Source organism: Ischnura elegans, chromosome 3, assembly GCF_921293095.1.
Source record: "Ischnura elegans chromosome 3, ioIscEleg1.1, whole genome shotgun sequence".
NCBI classification, from domain to species: domain Eukaryota; kingdom Metazoa; phylum Arthropoda; class Insecta; order Odonata; family Coenagrionidae; genus Ischnura; species Ischnura elegans.
In genome coordinates this window covers 94337619-94350750 of record NC_060248.1, presented here as the reverse complement: position 1 = coordinate 94350750, position 13132 = coordinate 94337619, and the positions used below count along the sequence as shown (strand labels likewise).

At 39.5% G+C, this 13132-nt stretch overlaps 1 protein-coding gene across 1 annotated transcript; it reads right to left on the bottom strand.

Moving 5' to 3' along the window:
• Positions 1–2179: 2179 nt before the first annotated feature.
• Positions 2180–4251, bottom strand: LOC124155066 (cuticle protein 67-like). Its single transcript, XM_046528806.1, has 2 exons — positions 4086–4251; positions 2180–2850 (listed from the first exon to the last, which is right to left on the bottom strand). The coding sequence occupies exons 1-2, from the start codon at positions 4095–4097 to the stop codon at positions 2383–2385; spliced, it is 480 nt and encodes a 159-aa protein (XP_046384762.1). The 5' UTR covers positions 4098–4251; the 3' UTR covers positions 2180–2382.
• Between the last annotated feature and the right edge of the window lie 8881 nt (positions 4252–13132).

Genomic DNA, 13132 nt, shown 5'->3' with positions numbered 1-13132 from the left:
ATTAGAAATTTAATATTTGTAATAAAACAATGCTATTCATCAAAACATTATCGTATTTCACGGAGATAGTGTAATGAAAATGAAAATGTCTCGAGTTATCGAAATCTTAATCGATGAATAAATGAATAGTTAAAATAATATTTTAAATGGCCTTGCAGCTTTTTTGCCTTCTTGTGCAATGGATGAGAGGAAACAGATAATTAAATAAAGAATTTAATAAATTGAGAGAGAAATGTAACGGCAGGAAAACTATAAGCATAATGGCTTTTTAAATAAATAAGAGGCAACATTTATTTAAGGTTGGCAATCGGAAATGAAATGCATAAATAATCAAAAAGCAAAATGATGTTTCTTGTTGTAATGGCAAAAATAATGGCCTGCGATGGCAGCATCATCGCCTCGTTTTGACTTGAGTAAGGTGTTCATGTGTGAGTAGCCATTACATCAAAGATAGAAACTTTTACGAGAGCACATGACTGCATAAAGCAAGGAATTCGTTACACGTTTTGTCACTTAGAGATTGAATTTTGGGTTTTCTATGGGTAAGATCATACTCCATACCTGTTTTTAAAATTGATTTTCCAATATGCAACTCTTTATCCAAGATTTCTTCTGTAATCAGTTATGAATCACGTGAGACCTGCTACACTTTCCAGTTGAGATGGGCATTGGGCACGCACATCTTCACTTTATCCTCAACATAAACTCATCATACACTCAAATAAGAGATGAACTGGGTGTCCAAGCAGTCACTGACAAATTAAAAGAATACAAACATAGATGGAAAGAACATTTACTTCGAATGCCAAATGAAAGAATTCCAAAGCAAGCAATGGAATATCAACCATTCGGCAAGAGAAGTATAGGAAGACCAAGGAAAAGATGGTGATGTGGAGCCGGAACAGGCTTAGTAGCCTAATCCTGGAAGGAAGAAGAAGAAGAAGATAAACTCATCATCATCACTGGTCAACAATCCTAAGATTGGTTTGAGTACTAACGTAAGCTATTAGTACAAAATTCAAACTCTTAACTAGGCACCATTTGCATGAAGATTTAGAGTGTTATCATAGTTTAATGTCATCATTTTGCATAGCGTTCATCGGAGAGAGCAGTTTTTGAAGCAAATGGGGTAAATAAAATACTTCATGCTAGACCCTGTGCTCTTCTTCACTACCAAAAAACTCATAATGACTGAATCTTTGGGTATTCCCGTTTTGCCTGTCTCATGCAATGTGATAGTAATTATAAAATTGATAACGTGGTCTGACCACCATATTCGGTGAACAGAACTAAGATCGGTTAGACCCAGCTTTTCAATTTGATCATCAATGTTAGTCATACCTTACCAATAACAAAGGGTTGAAGTAAAAAGATTGTCTTACTGCATGACCAATATTTGTTGGTAGATTTCGCTACACGTGTATAGAAAATTATCACTTATCAAGAAATCCATAATTAAATGGTGGAAAAGTCCTCGTTCTTTAATTAAACAACAATGGGAATACTATTACTGCTAGAGACGCTCTGTTCCCTTTTTGTGCTAATGGAGATCTTGTTTTGTTTATTGTATACGTATATAGCGTATTGCCGCCATTTGCTATTAGGGTCAATAGCACCAAAAAATGTGCCGTTAAAGGTGCAGATACTGTTTGGACTATTCAATTCAGCATAATAGAGAATTTTTTCTGCATTTTCTAAGGAAGCTGCGTTTTTTTATTTCAACCTTTTTATTACACCTACATTGCAATTACTTGCAATGCTTACACAAAACAATGACTCGAACCAAATTTTTAGATGCTGATTTTTTAGTTTCATGTGCGTGTCGATAGATGTCCCTGCTGTTAATAATAACGGAGCTATGATATTTTTTATTCGAGCACGTTTTTTTAACCCCTTGGAATAAGGATTGGTCGTATGAAATTATTTTTTCAATTGAAGGTTATTTGTAATTAGCTTATAAATTAAAGTTTTCTTAAAAATTCAATAAATAGTATAGTTACGGACGTAATTCGGATTTCCTGAAGTTACAAATACCTTCACCAATTCTACACCATCGGCCAACTTTTTTGTCCAGTACGAACTTGACCGAGATTTTGAAACATTTTATTTTTTGGATGTATTGAAAATAGGGTGGGAGACAAGGTTTAGATTATGGAATTGCGAAATCAAAAAACTCAAATAACGGTCAAAATAATTTATTCGTCGGCATGAAATAAATACGGGTTGGGTGGAGACATGCCCCTACCCAGAACAGAGAAGTTTCAGCAAAAGACATTGGGCGCCAGGCCCAATGGAAGGCGAGATCTGTAGAGGTTCGGAAGGAAGGAAGGAAGAAGGGATGATCGTTGAGAAGAGAGAGGGATGGGTTTGACGAAAAACTTCTTAGTATCCGTAGTGGACGCCGTATCCGTCGAAGGCGAGGTGAGCGACGGCGGGGGCAGCGGAGTAGGCGACGCCGAGGAGGCCGGTCTTAGCGACGGCGACGGGGGCGGCGGTGTGGTAGGCGGCGACGGCGGGTGCGTGGTAGGCAGCGACGGCGGGTGCGTGGTAGGCGGCGACGGCGGGTGCGTGGTAGGCGGCGACGGCGGGTGCGGCGTGGTAGGCGACAGCGGGGGCGGCGGCGTAGGCAAGAGCGTCGTTGCTCACCCTCACGTCAGACTTGCGGACGGAGGAGAAGGGGGTGTCGATGCTCTTGTGGTAGGTGGACACCTGGCCGAGGTTGCCGTAGCTCCTCAGGGTGTTCTGGGACTGGGAGGTGATGGTGGGGGTGGCGACGGCCACGGAGGCGGGGGCGTAGCTGCTGATGTATCCAGCGTTGGCGGCGGCCAGGACGGCGGCGAGGACGATGAGCTGCGGAAGGGAATAGAACGAGGGTCAGTTAGGAGAAGAATAGAAATTACTCATATTAACACATTTAAATTGGCTCTGAAGAATTTGTCGCCATTATTTGCTTTCAACTCCATATCACTGTGTTTGGAATTCGAGCGTTGAAGTCTCTCTCGTAATCTTACAATTTTTTGTGCAGTGAGTTGATATTTGTGCGTGAAGAGTCATTGAGATCGCTGCTGGGCCAGGAACTGCATTACTGCTTGATGCATGATTAGGCCATCGTCATCAGGGCTATGAGTTCCTGACCCGGGGGCGATCCCCGGAGCTCTTCAATCTATTCGCCCGGAATACACCGGATCTTTCTTCAGTAGAGATTTGTGTGTACATTTATTATTCTTGCCTAGATAAGGTTTAACGCAGAAATACGTATGATACATTAAAATCTTTGATTTTATCACAGGGAAAAGAAATTATGACTTAGGGGTGACGCCTGCGAAATTGAGAGTACAGTTTTGGCTATGACTGATACTTCTGCATAGTTTACTTACTTTCTTTCAAAAGGTTGCAGTTTTTCAGTAGTTCTTTTTCGATCATCAAGCCTACATTTTTTCTTCTGTTGAAATGAATACCGTAGTCCTAGTTAAGCTCACCAAATCAAATTTATTTTATTATTTCAGCTCATTTAATTGACGAGACGGAATCCGAATGAAATATCGGACTTTGGAACATAAGGTCGTCTTTTAGTGATAAAAGTAAAGCATTAGTGAAATATGGCATTTAGTGAAATTTTAAAAGTAAAGATTTAGTGAAATCAAATTTTGTTGACTCTTCTACAAATGCAACGTATGTATGTTACTATGGCAATGTATCGCATTTAATTGAATCAAAAGCAATTAAAACTTAATCCCCCACAAATCTGCCATTGTGTTCTATTTCTGCGGGGTAGATTTGACTATTTTAGAATATATTATAAAGAGTTAGGATTCATAACTGACATTGTACCATTTTAAAAGAAGGAAAATGGTCATGATTGACGGATTATAATCAAAAACTCTATTTAGCTCTTCCAGTTACGGAATCTACTTCTCTCGGCGCCCTACAATAACACATCCGTAGCTACAGTATATCACTGGTCATTTCGCGTAATCCTTTGGAATGATCGCCCATCAGTCCGTCTCGGGATGGAGTATCCGACGAAAGAGTGACGGTAAACAACACGTATCCCCGATGATCACCCCACCCTTTCACAGACTCACCTTGGATGCCATTTTTGAGGAGTTTGTTGGGTTGGTTGCTGCTGTCGAATGAGCTGCTGTAAGCCTTTGAGAGCTGACTGATGCTCTCGTCTCGTGTCCCGGGCCCTTAAATACTCTCGAGGGCAGGGCTGGAAGGCGGTGGGAGACGGAGGAAGGTGCTGTAGAGGGGAAGGGCGAAGAAAGGAATGGGGGATTAGTTCATATGGATGTGTTAAGCGGAGATCTTACGGTGGGATGATAAAAAGGGGTACCCACCCATGCGGGGACGGGGATGGTGGACGACAAAGGTCCGCCTCCGCTGAAGCGGGTGGGGGGTAAGGTCCTTTCGGGCGGGGGCGGAGGAGGCCGCCCAGGTGAGTATTGCCAAACATCCCCCCGCGAACACACCCCGCCTGATGCCCCCGAGAGAAACGAGAGTGAGTCTGGAGTGTGAGTGGGGCCTTCCTCTCCTAAGTCTCCCTTGTCTGAGAACAGGTTCCCTCCTCTCCCACGACGGAGGAGGGTGTGGACCTCCATTAAGGCATCCTTAAGCCTATTTAGAGCGCGGAATATTGGGGTTAGGGATGTGTCCCCCAGAAAAGTACCTACCGATCGATCCAGATCCTCCCGAAATGCACTTGAAATTTCTCCTCGGATCAAATCATCTACGTCTTCCCGGCGTATACTCGAAGAATTATGCGTTCGCCCACTCCTGGGTGCCTGTTAGGGATACATCGCGGTCCCGTATTTCATTCGCTCGATCTAACTTGGTGGTACGGCTGGACTGGAAGGCACCGGGGTTTTTTAATCGCAGCTCTCTCATAGTCTTCGGAAAGAATCAGATTTATGAACGAGGTGGTGAACTCAATGGAATATAAGGGTCCAAAAAAGGACTTGTTGATGCTTGTTAACGTATGAGGCCCATCGTATATTTTTAACAGTTGGTTTTGGTTCTAGAAAGTATTTCTTTTTCCTTTTTCTCTATGCATATTGTTCAATTTAATTGCCTTAATCTCTCCTCTGACTGCTAGAAGAGTGCAATTGATGCTATTGCAATTCTGATTTGTAAATTCCGTATCATTATGAACTACCGTCACATCTGATCAATGCATAAGCCAAATTAATCTGCATGTAGTGCTTACGTGAGCGAGATTAAGATCAAGGTTTTATCCTGGGCAAATGATGTATTGAATCGGAACGATGGTTGAATGGCTTATTGATTCACTCGCGGTGGTATATCCTATAATGATATAAATATTTAATGAAATAAAAGTAGGAGTGGAAGAGAAATCGTGAACTCCTTACCTTACCTTACTCATAAAGGGCCTTTTGTGAAGACTAATATCAATTCGACCGCCAATTATTTTCTCTTCATTAGTTTATTCTTTTATTTACTTTATCGGTCGTCTATTGACGAATCTAGAGTGAAGAATTTCCAGTAATTTTGCAGAAGAAATGGATCTTAGCTCAAATATTCGGGTATTATTCTCCGTGAGGTACGGTCATAATTTCATCAGCGTCAAGGAGACTCAGTTGTGCGATGAAATTTTCGTGATATACCCTTGCTTTGAGGAAATTACTTATCATTTTTTATTTATTTTAGGATAATCAATTATAAGCTTGTGCATAAATCGTGGATGAGAAATGAATATAGATTTCCCACTGGTTGATATTTTTTTATGACCGAAGTTAGGTTTGATTAGGCTCTAGTTATTAGAGTTAATGAGCCTATGAGACTACATATTTCAAATCAACGGCAGAGAATAATTACCAGTAATGAACTGGATTTCAAAATTTCCTGCTCCCCATTGGGCTTTTATTCCATGGTCAGCAGTAAATTTCTGTCAAACATAGGGTTTAAAACCCTTCGCGTAAATGAAAGTCCGTCCGTGATTTACTATTTCAAATGATTTTCGCCTAAGTTCATACAAAAACACTCTGAAGTCATTATTCAATTGCTGCTGTCATGGTAATTCTATGGCCTGGTTAAAACGGAAATATACTAATCCTGCTCTTATTTCCATCTTCTGGAAGCTTTCGTGTAACCTTTACTTATTTTTACTGTTCGACCAGCGACTTGGGCAATGCTATAACCTTCTATTTTATTTTATATTATAAAACTCCGCTATGTTCATTTTTTTATTCATAATTCCTCTTTCTAGTCATCTCACTTGACATAATAATTTAATTCTATTGCACAAGTTCGAATGGCATGCTGGTTGGTTTGCATATGTTAATTACATTAATCCGCAGCTTCTGCCAGTACTGGAGCAGTCGCTACCAACTAAAGTGGTCTGCCTGTTCCCTGCTAAGACCAGATGCGGAGGAAGACTCATCCATTCTCTATTAACTCCGGTCTATTCTCGACCTGTCCTCCGCTCTCTTTCATCTCGACCAATTACTGGCCTAGAGATCGCGGGAGTCAGAGTAAATTAACTCAAAACAGTTTTCCGAGAAAGGCGGTCCAAGCTCTGCGACGCAGTGGACATATTAGAATGAGCGCGATGGTAAGCACGTTGCGACAGCCGGATAGAAAGTGTTTCCACCTCTGCTGATATAATATGAAAAAAAAAACTTTGCCTACCGCTCAGAACGCAGGTGCACTTAATGGGGGGGCAAATGATGGTTATTGCTTCCTTTTCATTTTCAACGTGCGCGTGTCCAACGGTGATGTAAAAAAATACTATGCATACATTTAGAATTTAAAGTTGCCAGTTTCAGCTACGAGTATAATGCATCCAAAAACTTACCTCGTAATTTTGAGGTCAGTACGACTTCTTATTATCTGAGATTATTTTTGAGAATTTTATGTTTTATTTTCATGGTGTGAAACCAGAGGAATAGGAAAATATCATTTTCATATACTCATCAAATGAAATGGACACTCATGAAATGGAAACTTCAAATCAAATGAAAACTCACCGAATGGAATATTTATTAAATTGGCAATTATTATAATCACAATAACTGGAGATAATAGCTATTTACACCAATTTCGGTGCTCGATTTTATTGAATGTTCTGGTGTGCTAACCCCTTTTTTGATTGTTTTCTTACTCTTGGGAATACTTGTTGCCCGTAGGCGAAAGAGTGTGATGATTATAGGCAGAGAGACTGTAAATGAACGTACTGAACGCACATTTGAAGGAGAATGATTTTCTGCTGACTATGAGGATACATTTTCGGTAAAAATATCTATTTTCTACGAAATGCACGCATATTTTTATTCATACCATGGTTATAGAACTAGCAGCTTTACCATAATACCAGATGGAAAAATTGAAAATGCAATTGCCACCCAATAATCCCTAAGCAATAAGTACGCACTAATATGTCAATGACTTATTTTTAAGCTGTCTCCGAACATTAAATGGCTGGATCTATGTTCGCGTTCTTAATTTCAATACTCCGCAAAGTACATAGAAACTTTTAATACCGATTTTTTATTTTTTTATTTCCAAATCCCGATGTTTTCTTCTACTGTGCCAAACTAAATACTAAGTATTCAACTTGTCTCGCGCAATCAGTTTGCATTAAACCCGTAAAAAGAAATTTAACATATTTGATTGTTTTTTTAAGTTAGCTTTTTACCTGAACAATGGAAGAGCATCATGGCGGAACGTTTTAAGCTTACGGTTAAACGTACGACTGTGAAGCTAGGGAAGACATTATGATGAGGAGCGTAGAACAAAACTTCCCTTTGAGGGCAAATGGAGGAGTATCACTATCAAATGACGCTGGACTCCTTTGTAATCTGAGAGAAGCTGGTCAAAATGAAACAGGTATATGCAATGAGATAAAATTTGTGCATCCTATAGCTCTAGTCGAATTAAGCTTTTTTAAATTCCTTCATTCCAAGTTCATTATTGGTTTGAGCGCAAGAATAAATCCTAGATTACTGGGTCTATTGCTGGATAGATGCTTAGGTTTTAAACTTAACGTCTTTAAATTTCACTACTATTAAAATGTTAGAGGATGTCTTCGTTAAGACTTGTGAAATGATTCGAGGCTATGGCGACTAAAATGTTGGATGTTGAACAAGAAAAACCACCAAGGCAAGGTCAGTTTCTCGCTCGCGGTGGGACTGGGGGAGAGATATGTGGGTCAGACAACAATACCGAAGACGTGAAATATGCTATTGAAACCACCAATTATATCCATGCGCGTAGGGTTTCGTGTTATAATAGCCACGAATTGTAGATGCAAAAGATTCAAATCCTATCTCCTCCGGTAAGAACAATACGTGACTCAAGCTAAGCTTAAGAGAAAGGGAGAGGAGAGTGGAATGGAGCTATGCAGCCATTTTTTTTATTATTAGGCTCAGGCTTATGATTAAAATTAGATTTATTTATTTTTTCCACCTTCCATTTGAGATTAGTGGAGGATACCTTGCCTGCTCCGAGAACGATTGTGCGTCCTGTAGGTGTCTTAAGTTTTGTGGACGGCTGTCCGATAAAGCTTTTGTGATTCATCCAGCGGGGTAATAATTCATGCTCCAAGTGTTCCGAAACGAATGCTGGAACGCCAATTGAAACGCGTCGGCGTGCCGAATAGAAGCCGTATGCCTTTTTTCCTTTTTAGCGTCCAGTCAACTCCGCTACTTGTGTGGGCTGGTGTAAAACTGTCGCGTTTGTATACTCGCATGCAAATGATTAAAGGCGTCGAAGGAAATCATTGCGAAATGACTCAGAGAAGTCTATCCGAAATGAAGAACTATCAAATTGTAAATAGCTCACAATTTGTTCGTGTTATTTTATTTGTACTTATTTCTTCATTCTTCAACTTGGTGATTTTATAATAGAAAAACTTTCGTGTTCTTCATTTTTAATTTATTTATTTAAATGTCGTATTTAAAATAAGTAGAGCTATAACGATCAGGACATTTCTCGGTCTCTGAAATTCCTGATTTGTTTCCTAACGCACTGCTAACGTAATTTTACCTCCAGAATAAAAGCTTAGTTTTTATATTTCCGTAATAATACCTATACTATCGCCATATATTTCCTTTTATTACTCTACTCAAGGCAATGCACTCCTCAGTCTCCCTCATTAGTATATTTATTTATTATCGTTTTATTCTCATACCACAGAAAACAGCACAGTGACATTTTATGTAGTTTTTTTCAAACTTTTAACAATTAAATGAGCACGTACAATCATTAAATATGATTAGATGCTTTCCTGGCGAATGATGTGCGCAAAATATTTTCGGAATTCCCACCGGGTTAATTACGTGGTCAATTCCGGGGGTGGCCGTTATGGAAAAGTTAACCCGGTGGGAATCCCGAGAAGAGTTTACCCACGCACAACCATTCTCTGGATCGGGTCAACTCATCCAGGCGGGAATGGAACCCGCGACCTCTCGTTGAGCTGGCGAGGACTTTACCCCGCCGCCTTCGAGGCCGGCGAGCACTGTATTCAATTTCATGTGACGTCGAAGAAATGGTTGCACTTGCAGATGAAGTGAGAGAGAGAAAGAGAGAGGAAAAAAGTGATACTAATCGTTCCACTTCATTTCTCGTTTTCACGGCTCTCGATCGAGAGCGAAACGGAGCATGCTCCAAATTTCCCCGGCCACCAAGTGCGTGCTCACGTGGACGCAACGAGCGGGTGTCTTCGGGGCTGGGAGGGTGCTGGAAACACCTCGTGAGGGGCGGGTGTGGGAATCGGGAGAACTCGTTCACGGATTCACATTCTCCGTGCGCCGATAACATCGTGAAGGAATCGCAATTTGCCAACTGTCGAATTATGCTTTCGATGAGCGAATTGGGTTCGGAATTGAATGAGAGGAATACGTGCTGCTCTTTTGAGTCCGCGAAATTTAATCGTCACGTTGGAGAGAGAGAATTTTGGGAGCCTAACCGATTACTATCGTTAACGTTGAAATTCATTCCCGTGAGAGACCGATTTAAAAACTTAAAAGGTTATTGAGTAACCCCTGTTTAACAGAAGTGAGCAGGTGGTTAGCAGCGGTTTCAGCATTCGATTATGTGGCTCCAGTTCTCACCACCTTTGGCGGTTGTGGTTTTTTAAAGTACTTAAAGTTAACTCTGATTTTGAGCTCATTTAAGACTCACTTCCAAGTGAAACCTCAGAGAGAAAAATGTTTCGGGAGGTGAGAATTCATTTGCATTCAGTTGCAGGGTTTGGTGGAGAGAATGCATTTAGTGTGGGGAGGGGCTCACTTGGAAAGGGTTCGCCTTACACATCTACCAAACACCAAACTGTAACACATCTACCAAAAATTTCCATGAGGATTCGAACCTCTTGATTCACAAAGCTAGCTGCGGTCTTGCTCTCGCGCCAAAACCAGAAAACGATACTTTTTTAGTAATGTTTTTTGTCTGCATTTTATTGATGAATATTTTTGCATACATATATCAATAGCTAATACTGTCTTTAGTTATTATGCTGTAATATAGACATGTGTATTGATGTAGTGTGAATATAAGATGTTATGTTTTTTATATAATTTGCTTAAGTTTTTATTGTAGGAGTTTTATGCCGGGGGAAATTCGCTAAATAATTTTACATGACTATATTAATTATATCAATGAAAAGTACGGCACGGTAACGCATCGAAACTAAAGAAGAGTATTTACAGGTTTTTGGGGTCACTGATTACGAATTTGACCTTAGAAATTGGAAAAATCAACATAATTGCGGACACAAAAAAATCTGAAATTGCGTTTGGGGAATCCCGAAATATTGTCCCTTGGAAAGTCCACGTGTGTTCCATTAATTCTTGTTGCGCCTACAAATGAAGATTGAGGAATGTGAAGCACTGTATTTTTGATTTCCTGAAGTGAAGAAGTCAGCTATTTACTACAAAACTCCTCGTCCCAAGTTACTTGTAATGGCTGTACGCAAAGTACAGCATAGGCAGGTGCCAGTTGTAGAGGTTTCCGTCATATTTCAAGTGTAACTTACGAATCTGCTAACTTCTGTTTTGTTTAGAATATGCCATTTAAATAAAACCGTACGGAACTTTTTCCCAAACTGATGGCATTTCTCATTCCCTACTACACTTTCTCATTTTGTCGTAAACAGTTAATTGACACAAGAAGATAACACGTATTTCAATATTGAAATTTACAAAGTACTCACTTATTTCTTGTTTCCAGTTTAAAGAACGGAAATTGGAGTAATGGTAGTGATGATATAGCCCTCTGTAGTTTAGGCTTATTTAGCTCAACACTTGGAGATAGCTACAACGAATACGCCCGTAGTCCCGTGTGCTCTCACTTTCAGACCGGCCTGTGCCAAATACCCGGGCACCTATTAGAAGAATCAGGGATTTCCTAATAACACTTACCCATCAAACTTTTCGGAAAGAATTTTCATTTTTGGGTCTATATTCGGGGTCCCTAGACCTCTCTGCGACGCATAAATAAGGATTGGAATACTAAAAACCCTGATTTTTTAAAAATGTTTAATCTTGAATTTTTTCTAGTTGATTATAAATTTCTACCTCTCTCGTAATGGATGTGATGTCGTTCCGAATCGTTATCAAGATTTTTTTCCGCCTTAGGTGGAAGGTTTTTCCTATAAGGCTCATTAAACTAAGTGGATAGTATGTTAAGTATTAGGAACTTAAATGAACATACCGCGTCAGGCTTCGTATTCTATCGTCTTACCATCTTCTGAATTTATTTTCAGTGTAAAAGACCGTGTGACCTCTCTGATAGAAATTTTTAAGGTTGGGACACTGGTAGAATATTTCAGTTAGCGCATTTAAAAGCGAACGTATTTTTATATTCTTTGAGGTTATTAAAATCCGCAAAGCTCTCAAGGAGAGGATTACTACAAGGCTATCGGTCGGCCGCCACGGTGTCAATTTTTGTGAGGGAGTTACCTAACACGGCTGTGCAATGTTGGAGGGCCTTCAAAATTTCTCGTTGCCATTGGGTTTCCTTTGCCTGTTATACCCCCTTACGAATTCACTTTCCCGTCCACGCCCAACGCGTCGGCGTTTAATAGCTCAGACTTACATGCCGCGACTTTTCGACTGGTTTTTATTCCAATTACTCAAACAATTGAAAGTACTGTTAATATTTCTCTGGGTGAATGGTGTCTATTCTGTTCATTGCATTTATCTTACTGTAAAAATTGACATCTTCAATTGAGCTTGTGGGATTTTGTTCCGAGTTTTCCGAACCTGGGTATTCATTGTCCCAAAAATGTTGAGTAAATAATCAGATAAATATTCTTTTAGCGATTAGATGAGTAAATAATCGGTCAAAACGTTTTCTTTTGGCAATTATAAAGATACTAATTTTAAACGAATGTCGACAATTTAAAGACCATACAATTAGCCGCTATTCATGTTGAACATTTTTCACTATGATTTCTGATATTATTTTCCAGCCAAGAATGGGAGGTTGGCTAATAAGGACTTGCTAAAGTTAGCAAAAAAATGGAATTTGTTTTTGTGAGAATCTCTGTAAAATAATTTGATATTCTTCATGATTATCTTATATTAAACAGGTTTTAAATCCATATGGATATTGGTGAACCCTGTGTGGCCCGAACGTAAAACCATCTGATCGTCGAAAAAACCTCTATCATGTCTCCCTAATTCCTCAATTTTTTTTTTTTTCAAAATTCACAGTAAGACTAGTGATGACGTATTAGCCAATACTACCCAAAGCAACGCGTCTATTCCCGTGGAGTTCTTATGTTAGCTAATTCCAGGATCTCATCCCCGATAAAGGGCTTCAGAAGCGCGCATCATCGTTTGATATTCTATGACCTATTAATACTCAATTTCCTCTTTTGTTTGTCAAAATAAAAATATATCATTTCCAAACAACTTGTTTACAGATTAAAGAAAATAATGAAAAATTCATAGCTGTTTTTGCTACATTTTAAGAATGAGAGTTAAGTATTTCTTCACAAGAATTCGTAGAGTTCTATCCTATATGCATACTATCCTAATTTACAGCTTTTCATACTTCTCTGGTAAAAACTGAGCGATGTAATGCACAGTTCTGAAAACCTGCCGGCAAGGACATTGGACAATTACCAGGAATATGGTTGATATTTAGTCAATTGGTTAATTTTAAGGAT